At 37.9% G+C, this 12,982-nt stretch overlaps 1 protein-coding gene across 3 annotated transcripts in view; it reads left to right on the top strand.

Annotated features, from left to right (window-relative positions):
* The window catches only part of HMCN1 (hemicentin 1), a 546,207-nt gene that overhangs the window by 292,839 nt on the left and 240,386 nt on the right, over positions 1 to 12,982 (top strand). For all 3 annotated transcript variants that reach the window (XM_005690978.3, XM_018060727.1, XM_018060728.1), the window contains 6 exons: positions 1,218 to 1,345; positions 3,437 to 3,709; positions 4,706 to 4,801; positions 8,589 to 8,783; positions 9,840 to 9,970; positions 10,136 to 10,283. In XM_005690978.3, the coding sequence (XP_005691035.2) occupies positions 1,218 to 1,345; positions 3,437 to 3,709; positions 4,706 to 4,801; positions 8,589 to 8,783; positions 9,840 to 9,970; positions 10,136 to 10,283 (971 nt within the window). The remainder of the gene's footprint in view (positions 1 to 1,217; positions 1,346 to 3,436; positions 3,710 to 4,705; positions 4,802 to 8,588; positions 8,784 to 9,839; positions 9,971 to 10,135; positions 10,284 to 12,982) is intronic.

Raw genomic sequence — 12,982 nt, forward strand, 5'->3', positions numbered from 1 at the left:
GTTCTTAATAGCAATCCTTTGTCTCTCATATGTGTTGAAAATATCTCAGAATACTCCTAGCCTTTCAAGTTAATTTATATATGGTGTCTAGTTCCATCCCTGGGTCGGGAAGATCCCCCGGAGGAGGAAATGGCAAGTCACTCCAGTATTCTTGCCTGGAGAATCCCATGGACTCAGGAGCCTGGTGGGCTAAAGTCCATGGCGTTGCTAAGAGTTGGACTGAGCATGACTGAGCACGCTAGCACTCACATACTGGTTGTATAGAATTTTAAAATTTGCCTGTAGCTCAAGATGTTTGTTTAGATTAGTAGATCATAAATAAAACTGCCACGTTTTATTGCAGTATTTTAAGTTTGTTTTCACTTTTGGGATTTTAATACTTCTAAATTTTTATTTTGTGTATAGTACTAGTTTGTTCTCTAATTTTATTTATTTTCCCATGTGGAGAGCCGCTTGCCCAACACTATTTTTGAATAGTCAGTCCTTTCCTAACTTTCTGTAACATCACCTCTGATATTACGTATTACATGTTGAGTTCTCATATATGCTGAAGTCTTCTGATTGGGATGAGGGGATCTCATCTTCAACTCTTCATCCGTTTGTCAGTTTCTGGGCCAATAGCACACTTTATCTGTCTTAACTTACAGAAATCCTGATAGTAGGTAGGTCTATTTGGCCCCCTCCCTCTTAAAGCTATTTTAGTAAAGTGAACATAATAACATTTTACGTGTAGATCTGGTTTACCTAACTACATAAGAGGAGTGTGTGTGTGTGTGTGTGTGTATTCTCAATATATATTTGAGAACCTCATATGTACCTTCTTTTGTCTTTATTTTAGCACATAAAAATTTTAATGAAGCATTGGAGAAAAACTATAATGTGTTTGAAGTATCTTCAAAGTTTATTAAAACATATTTGCTTTGTAAAGCTATACTTAGTAAAGCAAAGAGATGTACAATTACTCGACAATGTCACACCCTTAGATTAAATTTAAATGTGAAAGCAAATTAATTTGGTGTTTGTGAGAATTTCATACAGAATACATAGGATAATTATGAAAATTCCTGACTTTTAAGGTGCATAGAAATGACATTATAGATTAGAGAATGGTTTCAAAAACTGTTTGCAAAGTAATAATTTCATAGTGAATTGCAGTTGCTTAGGGGATATTTATATTCTCCTATTTGATGGTCTGCCCTGTGGTTTCCTTCTCTTAGACACACGTTCCTCCCCTCTGGTTCAATGAAGATCACTGAGACCCGTGTTTCAGATAGTGGGATGTATCTTTGCGTCGCTACAAATATTGCAGGGAATGTGACTCAGTCTGTTAAATTGAACGTCCATGGTGAGTTTCGAAATGAAAGTATATGCTATCTGTGGACTAGCCACCAGCAAACCTGTTGTCCCACTTTCTCTGATAGTTATCCTCAAATTATGTACGGAGTAATTATACAAAAATTTTCTAAAATCTGAGACTCACAACTTTCTTTCATTTACTTTGAAAATGTTATCTCCTATCCATAAACAACTTTCCCCTTTTTCCTCAGGTGAACAGTATTAAAATTTTGGATCTCAGTTTTACTAGATGTCCGTCCACAGGTCATTTATAAGTATTGTTGATACACTGTAAAAAAAAGAAATATGTTTAGGAACTTCCCTGGTGGTCCAGTGGTTAAGAAACCACCTCCTAATGCACAGGACATGGGTTCAGTCCCTTTTTGGGGGACTAAGATTCCACCTGCTGCAGGGCAACTGAGACCCCCCCACTTTAGAGCCCATGCTCTGTGACTAGAGAAAGCCCACATGATTTGACAAAGACCCAGTACAGCCAAAATAAAAAATAAATAAGTAAAAATAAGTATATTCATTCTAATGCTAAAGCATACTTTAAGAAAAAGAAAGAAATGCATTTAGACTGGTAGCCTTTTGTGGAAGCAAATGCTCAAGGAAGGGTTTAATAGCATTTAAACGGTCATTTTCAATGTTTATGGAGCTCAGTCACTGAAAACATTCTGCTCCTGGGGTTCTTTAACTCCTTTACAAAATTTTCTTGGTAGTCTGCTTTCTTCCCCAATTTGCCATAGTCTAATTACTCATTCATTCAACATAGGCTTAGTGAGCACATACTCTAAGCCGTGCATTCAAATAAGAGAAGAAATTTGCTCACATAGTCTTGACCTGATTTCACTCTCAGATCAGTCATTACACTACTGTCCTCTTGACTGTGGGATATAAAATCCACTGAGAGTGCTGATGTTCACTAGTTCTAGGGCGTTAGGTAAAACCTACCCTCTTTTATCTTTAATGTTTTTTTCATAAAATGATGATAATAATACAGACGTATCTTGGAGATATTATGGGTTTGTTTCCAGAGCATCTCAGTAAAATGAATATAGCAATCAAGTGAGTCACATGGGTTTTTTTGGTTTCCCAGTGCCAATAAAAATTATGTTTACACTATATTATAGTCTACAAAGTGTGCAATAGCGTTATGGCTTTAAAAACAATGTACCTGCATTGAGCCTAATGCATACAGTGTTAATTTTTAAAATATCTTATTGCTAAAAGTGCTAAACATCATTTGACAATGTAGGGTTGCCATAAAACTTCCATTTGTAAAAATTGCATTATCTGTAAAGTGCAATAAAGCAAAGCACAGTAAAAGTAAAATGAAGTACGCCTGTACTATCAACTTAAAAGATTGTTGCAAATGAAACCTTTAGAATACCTTGGTTAAATATTAAGTTTTAACAAAAGGACAGAGGAATCAGGTTTTTCAGGGATGTAAAGTACATAAATTCTAATCATATCTTTAGGAATCAATTTGATTTTATAGTTCACAATGGGTGTATGTGGAAGCTAACACTACTTTTATAAATTATCTCATTTACATTTCTGAAGGAAGGTAGATAAAAGGAAATAATAGAAGTTCTATCTTGATTTTTTTCTCTGAAATAAGTGAAAGCTATGATGAGAAATAGTTCTTACTGTCTGGTTAAATCTTCCACAAAGAGAACAGAAGTTAAGAATCCATGGAGAGAAACACTTTTGTTTTACTCTATTACGGAAATCAACTGGATTGCCATTTTAGAGGCTTTTTAAACCTTACGTTATTTATGTAAGAAATCTGACATCCTTAAATGCTTAGTATTCCTTGAGTTTGGAATGAGAAGTTTAAATTCATTCCTTCCCATAATCTTTGCAGTGCGTTGGTACTGAAGAGTTTATTTTGCCTGGATTAGCAGGGAAACAGGCCTCGCACAGTATACTGAATCGCCCTTGATCACACAGCTAGTAAGTGGCATGAGCCTGGGTCCCCATCCTGAGATGATTCTACTTTCCCATGCTGCGTCTTGGTGAGGAAGTCTCATTTAAAGTGAAAAAAGGAAGGAAGTTTTTAAAACTTGGATTGTTAATACTCAGTCATTGTTTCCAGTGCCTCCAAAGATACAGCGTGGCCCTAAAGTTATGAAAGTCCAAGTTGGTCAAAGAGTGGACATTCCGTGCGGTGCTCAAGGGACACCTCTTCCTGTTATCACCTGGTTCAAAGGTGGAAGCGCCGTGCTGGTTGATGGACTGCAGCATATTAGCCATCCAAATGGGACATTAAGCATCAAACAAGCGATGCTCTCAGATGCTGGCATATATACATGTGTCGCTACTAACATAGCAGGCAGTGATGAGACGGAGATAACACTACATGTTCAAGGTGATTTGGGTCCTAGGAAAATATATGTATGGTGGGGTGGGGAGTAGGGGGAAAACCCTGGAGTCTGTGCAGAAGATATAGTCTTGCTTAGTCTTGGATCACTTTCAGAAGACTTCTGTATAGATTTATGACTCTCTAGTTATCTTTGAAAGGAAAATGATTCCGGAAATGAAATGAAGCTGTATGCTAGTAAACTGTTTACCTTTGAAAATGGAGGTGCCCAGGATGATGTAGATGGTGCAAACAATCCTAGATAAGTACCCCACCCACTATTTCTGGTTTGGAAGAAATTGTGGGCACAGTTGATTGGAGTAGGGTTTACCTTAGAGTAGTAAGGTGCACTCAACATTAATCCCTAAAAAGTCGAGGTCCACTGTTCCCTCTAATGATGGCTTATGTTGAGGGTTTAAAGATTAATCTTTGGGGAATTCCCTGGTGATCCAGTAGTTGGGCTCCACGTTTCCACTGTAGAGGGCATGAGTTCGATCCCTAGTTGGGAAACTAAGATCCCACATGCCACATGGTACACGCCCCCCAAATTGATTAATCTTTATTCCTTTAAGCAACAAGTGTTTATCAAGTTCCTGCCAGGGGTCTGTTGTGATCTAGGCAGTGAGGAGAAGACAGTGACAGAGGTAAAACCCCTGCTCTCATGACCAGTTCTGTAAGTAGGCAGAAAGCAAGCAGGCAAGTAAATAAGAAATAACAGATTGTGAGATGCACTTTGTAGAAGTTTAGAATAGTTTTTATTAGACAGCTCCCAGCAGTTGGCTACCGTAGACTGAATTGTCATGAGGACTCCTCTGAAGTGATGATACGTATAGTGAAATCTTGTTGACTAGAAGGAGCCAGGCATGTCCAATCAGGAGGAAAAGCATTCCATCAGGGAGAGTACCAGTGCAAAGGCAGGAAGAGAAGCAGGTGTCAAACGTAGCCTCAGAAGAATTCATTATTGCCCAAGGAAAGCCTGTGATAATGCATTTATTTTTCTAATAGAACCACCTATTCTGGAAGACCTAGAGCCTCCATATAACACTCCATTCCAAGAAAGAGTGGCCAACCAACGCATTGCATTTCCATGTCCTGCAAAAGGTGTGTACGACTTGGTCACGTGGGCATTGGCATAATGTTGTATTGTTCTAGAATTCTGTATTGAACCCCAGGCATCGTTAAATTCTACTCGTCAGTCCTTGTTATAACATTTGTGCAAAATGGAAACTAACACTTCTTTCAAATAAGAACTCTTTAAACTAGGTATTCTTCCCTCCAGGTGTTTTATTTCCTTCAGTGGAAATACCTTCTGTTCTTTCAGACTTGCCTAATCTGGTATGTTTTCCAGTTCGTTCATGCTCCTTCCTGTGACTTAGTTCATTTTATTTCTGACAAGATTTCTCTTTATAATGTGACAGAGCTATTCAAAATGTTGCATATTTATCTCAGTCAGGGGTATATATTAGGACCATCCCCTTGTTACTCTTCTTTTCTAAAAACTCCTTTCTAGATTTATCCTCTACTGGTAATTCTGGAGCCAGGTAGTAACTTGGCTCTCTGATGCTTGCCCAAACTCCTCCTTTCCCTGAATTTCTGGGCTTTCTATCCCATCATATTTCCTGGCAGGAGATGGTTATTCTTTGTCCTCCAAAGCCTATAAAAAGGGTCACTATCTCCTTACCCTGGATGCCCAATAGGTGGCCCAAAATATTCTCTTTCACATAATATTCATCTGCAGTGACTCAAATGAGTCTGTACTAATTCTGGCAAAAAACAAGCAGTATCCTTTCCATCGTCTCCTGGAGGAATCCATGCTCCCACATGAGCCTCTTCGTCGTTGTTCCTGGAGACAGTGGAAGTTGAAGGACCTTACAGCTCTCTCTGTTTCTACAGCAAGATTTTGCATCTCTTAACAACATCTCTCTCATCAATGATTATTTTCTACCAGCATTCAGAAAAAGGTAATTCTGATAAGCTCTTCAGATATGTAAAGAGTTGTCAGTAACTGTTCCTGGGGTCAGTGATGGTTTCCCTGATGGCTTGCAGTGGTAAAGAATCTGCCTGCTATGCAGGAGACATGGATTCAATTGCTGGGTTGGGAAGATCCCCTGGAGAAGGAAATGGCAAACCTTTCCAGTATTCTTGCCTGGAGAATCCCCATGGACAGAGAGCCTGCCAGACTATAGTCCATGGGGCCTCAAGAGTCGGACACAACTTAGCAGCTACACCACCACCACCATTCCTAGGGTCAGTGGGTGGTGGTGGTAGGCAAGGCTGGAGAAGAATCCTTGAGAAAGGTAGGTTCAAGTAAGTTCTGTGGGCGCTCACTCCCAAGGGAGCCCTGCTAGTGGTGCTATTGCTGAGTACTCTCCACTGAATCCCTGACTTACAAGCTGACTTGAATGTCCCTTTTCCAGTTTGATATACTACCTCTTCCTAGTTTCCTAGTTCACCTGGGATAGAATTCTTGTGTTAATTTAAAATTGCTGTGTTCAGTCGCTCAGTCATGTCTGACTTTTTGAGACCCCACAGATTGCAGCATGCCCAGGCTTCCCTGTCCTTCTCCATTTCCTGGAGTTTGTTCAAACTCATGTCTGTTGATTCAGTGATGCCATCCAGCCATCTCGTCCTCTGTCGTCCCCTTCTAGCTTAGTGCCTTTCATTATCTTTGCCATGAATTTCATCTTGACCTGGTTGTTCTACCATTGAGAAAGTAAAGATAATGCAATTTATTTCTTTAGTTCAGTTCAGTTCAGTTGCTCAGTCATGTCTGACTCTTTGCAACCCCATGAATCGCAGCACACCAGGCCTCCCTGTCCATCACCATCTCCCAGAGTTCACTCAAACTCATGTCCATCGAGTCAGTCAGATGCCATCCAGCCATCTCATCCTCGGTCATCCCCTTCTCCTACTGCCCCCAATCTCTCCCAGTCTTTTCCAATGAGTCAACTCTTCGCATGAGGTGGCCAAAGTACTGGAGTTTCAGCTTCAGCATCATTCCTTCCAAAGAAATCCCAGGGCTGATCTCCTTCAGAATGGACTGGTTGGATCTCCTTGCAGTCCGAGGGACTCTCAAGAGTCTTCTCCAACACCACAGTTCAAAAGCATCAATTCTTCGGCGCACAGCTTTCTTCACAGTCCAACTCTCACATCCATACATGACCACTGGAAAAACCATAGCCTTGACTAGACGGACCTTTGTTGGCAAAGTAATGTCTCTGCTTTTGAATACGCTATCTAGGTTGGTCATAACTTTCCTTCCAAGGAGTAAGCGTCTTTTAATTTCATGGCTGCAGTCACCATCTGCAGTGATTTTGGAGCCCCCCAAAATAAAGTCTGATACTGTTTCCACTGTTTCCCCATCTATTTCCCATGAAGTGATGGGACCAGATGCCATGATCTTCGTTTTCTGAATGTTGAGCTTTAAGCCAACTTTTTCACTCTCCTCTTTCACTTTCATCAAGAGGCTTTTTAGTTCCTCTTCACTTTCTGCCATAAGGGTGGTGTCATCTGCATATCTGAGGTTATTGATATTTCTCCCGGCAATCTTGATTCCAGCTTGTGCTTCTGCCAGCCCAGCATTTCTTAATTTGCTTTTTCATTTATTAGCTTAACAAATATTAGTTGAGAAGTTTGTGAAGTCCATTAAGGAATAAGTAGGATGTAAGGAAATGATTATAACCCACTTTTATCCTTGGCAACATGTGCAATTGTAGTCCATCAGCTTTATATTCTCTTCATCAGTCAGCATCTTACAGTGAAATATGCCACTATTTTTGTTTTATTTTTTCCCACAACTATAGTCATTTTTATAATTCAGTCATTAATAGTCAAAGTCAGTTTTATAATACTTTGACTCAGTTTGAGTTTAATCTTAATGATACATTCTGTGTATTCCTGCCTTTTGTGTACTTGTCTTTGATATATGACCATTCTCCATTCTTTGATATTTTTATTATGCTTTAAGAATATTAGCCATGTCTCATACAATATATTGATTTTATTTAATGTGCTTTATTTTTTATATAAATTAAGTAAAATGTGAAAGTGCTTAGAATGGTGCCTGGCACATTCTTTGCTGTATTAATAGATTCATATTATAGAGTTAATCTTTGTCTATTTCCAGTATGTCCTTTTGGCTCCATTATGCATTTTAAGACTATTTTTTTATCACTTGTATTCATATAATGTCCATTCACTCTGTTGGTCATAAATAAATCCAGGAAAGCAGTTCTGCTCACTGCTTTCTCAACTTTATTTTCAGTATAAAAACTCAAGAATCAATCTATGCCCTCTCTTTAACAGAGTGGGATCCCCACAAGATGTGTGAGTAGCAGATGCTCCTCATCTCTGCTCTATTAGGACTGTTTTATATGTTTTATGTATCATTATTTATATATCGTATATGTGTTCTATATATTATTCACTGTTAAAATGTGAATGATGAAGCGTCATTTCTGTACATCATTGCTTTCCTCTTTGTGTTTGCGTAATCTTCACGTCTGTTCCTCTGAGAGTATCTTATTTTTGCTCTTCCTTTATTATCACCCCAAAGCTCTGCCTATTTCTAGTCTATTTAACTAAAATAGCTTTTTCTCTCGTTAATACCATGAACTCACTCAAGAAAATGTTTTGCTTATTATCATCTGAATGTCTTGATAAAAATGACTTTGATCAAATTCTACATTGGAGACCTTAGATCTTTTAAAACCAGTCAGGAAATAGAGAGATGACATACCATAATCTCTGCAAAATTCCATGTCTTCAAAGTACCTAAGGATACGTAGTATAATGATGAGAAATTTTATTTCTCCTCAAGATAGTTGATATTTAATAGTGATTTCTAATTGTTTTGTAAAATATCACAAAGCTTTAATTTCTTTCTTAGGTACCCCCAAACCAACCATCAAATGGTTGCGGAATGGTAGAGAGCTGACAGGCCAAGAGCTTGGTATTTCTATATTAGAAGACGGCACATTGTTGGCTATTGCTTCTGTTACACCATATGACAACGGGGAGTATATTTGTGTGGCAGTCAATGAAGCTGGAACTACAGAAAGAAGATATAACCTCAAAGTCCATGGTAAATACAGATAAAATCATATAACTGAATATGTAACATGTTCAAATTCCTTTATATGTTTTTCTTTCAGTGTAGTATCATTTAATATTTACATAGAAAGACATGTTATCAATTTAAAAACTAGTGGTCTAACTTCATGTATTCATTTGACTTAAAATTTCATATAATTTTTTATTGTGATTTTACATCATTGAAAATTCAAATGGTAGAAAAAGATACAAAGTCAAAAGTCTTCTGGCCCTGAGCTAAGCAATCTACTTTATCCTCCCTCTAGGCAAGGAAAGTTGTTAGGGGTATGTATGTGTTTGTGTATATCTTCCCAGAGATATTTTCTGGAAAAATGAAGAAATACGAATATATATTTCATCCTCTTTTTTTACATATAAAAAGAATTTATAGTAGACCATTTTATCCATTACTGCATACCTTGCCTGTATCATTAAATACTCTATCTTAGAGTATTCCTAACTCTTATTTATGCCTAACTAGGATCCCACTGTACCATGACGTAGCTTACTATGATAAGCTCATAATGAACATAAATGTTCATCTTAATGATGAACATTTAATTAGGTAACACTTGTATACTATTTTAAGTAATGCTTCAGTGAAAATCATGTACATTTGGCACTTTGCATGAGTCAAAGAATATATACACTTAAAAATTTAATGGATATTGTCTTCCATAAATACTGGGCAGTATTCATTCTTATCAGCAAAGTAGTCCCACATAACTTGAGATGAGCAATTTGCGTTTTGAGTGGTATGTGAAATAAATAGTTTCTCCCTTAAATTTATCCTTAATACATAACTGATTTTTTCATTTTAAATTTTTCATTTTCAGTGTTAATTCATACCTGAATAATTAAAGTAAAATTTAGTGAGTTACTTATAAATATATTGTCAAGACTCTTCATTTCATAATAAAAGCTTTGCTTAAGTATGACCAACCTTTTCTAGCTGTCAAATACCTCAGATTTGCTTTCCAAAGTCCTGATAAAGAAACTATATATAATATTTATTTTAAACTAAATACAGTTCCTCACTTTTTTGCAGTTCCTCCAGTAATTAAAGATAAAGAACAAGTAACAAATGTGTCCGTGTTGGTCAACCAGCCAACCAGTCTCTTTTGTGAAGTTGAAGGTACTCCATCTCCCATCGTTATGTGGTATAAAGATGATGTTCAGGTAAATGGAGATGCCCAGATATGCGTACATCTTTGCCTATGCCTCTGAAATTAATCTTTCAGATGTGACGGTCTTATTAATAGCAATATAAACATTTTGCTTCAAATTTTAATTAGGCCTTTTTATTCGCATTGGAAATAACATTGACCCTTTTGGCCTTAAAAGGTGACTGAGAGCAGCAGTATTCAGATTGTAAACAATGGGAAGATATTAAAGCTCTTCAGAGCCTCTCCAGAGGACGCAGGAAGATATTCCTGTAAAGCAGTTAATGTTGCAGGCGCTTCTCAAAAGCATTTTAACATTGATGTGCTAGGTAAGGAAAATATTCTTTTAAAAAACTACGATTCAAATGTGTTTTATATAGCATAGCACTGACTGTATTAAAGAGTTAAAGAGATGAAAATTTGATAGAAAGATTCCTTTTACTCATATTATTTTTGTCTTTAATATTGGTTAATCAGAACTATATGATATAGAAAGTTTGTAGATATTTGTTATTTATCATATAGTGATGTCTTTGGGTACATGCTACTGTCTCATACATAAAATTACTAAATTAACTGTTCTTGTCAGTTTCTTTATTGAGGTGGTCAGGAAATTCTTTGGGAGGTAAGTATAGAGGATAATGCAGGTAAAATTCATTCATTTGCTGACCTCCAATGGCACCCCACTCCAGTACTCTGCCTGGGAAAATCTCATGGACAGAGGAGCCTGGACCCACTCCAGTACTCTGCCTGGGAAAATCTCATGGACAGAGGAGCCTGGTGGGCTGTAGTCCATGGGGTCGCTAAGAGTCGGACAAGACTGAGCAACGTCACTTTCACTTTTCCCTTTCATGCATTGGAGAAGGAAATGGCACCCCACTCCAGTGTTCTTGCCTGGAGAATCCCAGGGACAGGGGAGCTGGATGGGCTGCCGTCTATGGGGTCGCACAGAGTCGGACACGACTGAAGCGACTTAGCAGCAGCAGCAGCAGCCTGAAGCTCCTGGGTTGTACTTGAACTGATAAATGTAACAAATTCACCCTCCTCTGCATTCTGAATGATTTCTGTAACTAAATTACCTCAGCCCTAATTCTAATTAAGTGGGGAGAATTCTGAGAACAGGTTGAAACTGAAATAAATTGGTGTTTAAAATATTTAAAATGTTGGAATCCTAATCATAAATTAAAATTTTCATAAGTTTAGCTTGTGAATTATTTTTGCTGATTAAAGTTCACTTTGTGATAAAATGACTCCCTTCATGTTCAATATTTTGCTCCTCAAAGGACATATGATTTGTAAGTCTGGAGTGGAAATGAGGTCTGGGGATGATCCTGCATTAGAGTGATCATTCATCAACTGCTATAACATAAAAACTCTGTCTCCTAAGTGTTGTCAAAGCCTGAAGTACTTTGCATTCCTCTACCAAAATTACCATTATTATCTATAAGCATCAGGTATAAAAACCAAGTAATCTTTCTGTTATCAGTCTCATTGGCATTATTTATCTTGGTACTCATTTCCTCTCCTGACTTTTACTCCTCTCTGTGATGACTTCCACATTTTTGTCTCCAACTCAGACTTCTTTTCTGAGCTCTCAGGCTGTATGTCTAATCTCCTCCACAGTATCTTAGCTTTTTTAGCTCAATATCTTTGGCTCAATATCTTAGTTACATAGAGAACAGAAAGAAAGAAAATGAAGTTGCTCAGTCATGTCTGACTCTCTGCGACCGTCCATGGGATTTTCCAGGCAAGAGTACTGGAGGGTATTGCCATTTCCTTTTCCAGGGGATCTTCCTGAGCCAGGGATTGAACCTAGGTCTCCTACATCGTAGGCAGACACTTTAACCGTCTGAGCCACCAGGGAAGTCATTCAGAAAGGTCTCAGTAGATGTCTGTTCCGGGCACCTTCAGTGGTCACATCATAGTGACCATCACCTCCATACTACCACTTGCTTTTGCCACAACCTGGCACCGAGTCTTCTAACTCCCTCTTCCCAACTCTGTGAATTTGTCTACATCCTGTTAAGTCTGCTTCTTAATCCCATGTCAGTTATAAACTGAATTAATGTAATAGCCTCCTAACAAGTCCACTTCATCCACTCTTTGCCACTGGAATATGATCTTCATTTGGAAGCCAGCATGGTCTTAAAACAAATCTGATCACCACTCGCCCCTCCTGGCATTGATCCTTTTAATGCCTGATCATTCCTTGGAGCCTCAGATGGTAAAAAAAAAAATCCTCCTGCAGTGCGAGAGACCTGGGTTTAATCCCTGGGTTGGGAAGATCCCCTGGAAGAGGACATGGTTACCTACTCCAGTATTCTTGCCTGGAGAATCCCCATAGACAGAGGAGCCTGGCGAGCTACAGTTCCTGGGGTCCCAAAGAGTCAGACATGACTGAGCGGCTAAGCACAGCACAACACATGGCTCTGCAGATGAAGGTCAATCACCATAACATGATGTGAAGGGAGAGGATTTGAAGTTCAGGGAAGTTTATGGGAGCTCTTTAATATGCTTGATAATTGTAAGAATAAAAACTAGCACCTTTTCACATGAGATATAATGTGAATCTTTTCACATTTTATCTGACATGCAATTTTAGCATAGGAGGCCTTTAAAAGAGACAAGGGTAGTATATTTCAAACAACGCTATGGTATAATATGTAGAATTTGAACATTATCAGATTGTCGTTGACTATGTCATTCATTATTTAAAATGGATAGCCATAGTAAATTTCATTATATGAGCTTCACTGCTCATTTATATTCTAAACTCCTTTTGTGTGTTGATTTAATGTTGCTGAAAATGAATTCTTTATTACCACAATTCTTCCAAGTAATTTTCTGCTGTCAGATCTTTCATGAATGTGTTCCTATATTTAAATTTGATATTTGGGTCTACAGATGTGATATGAAAACAGGATTATTGCATAATATTTTCTTTTTGACAAAAACTTGTTGACATATTATAGAAATCATTATCTTCTCTTCCCTCTCTACTCTTTTTGCTAAGTCGTAGATTTTCATG

This window comes from Capra hircus, chromosome 16 (assembly GCF_001704415.2).
Source record: "Capra hircus breed San Clemente chromosome 16, ASM170441v1, whole genome shotgun sequence".
Classification (NCBI taxonomy): Eukaryota; Metazoa; Chordata; class Mammalia; order Artiodactyla; family Bovidae; genus Capra; species Capra hircus.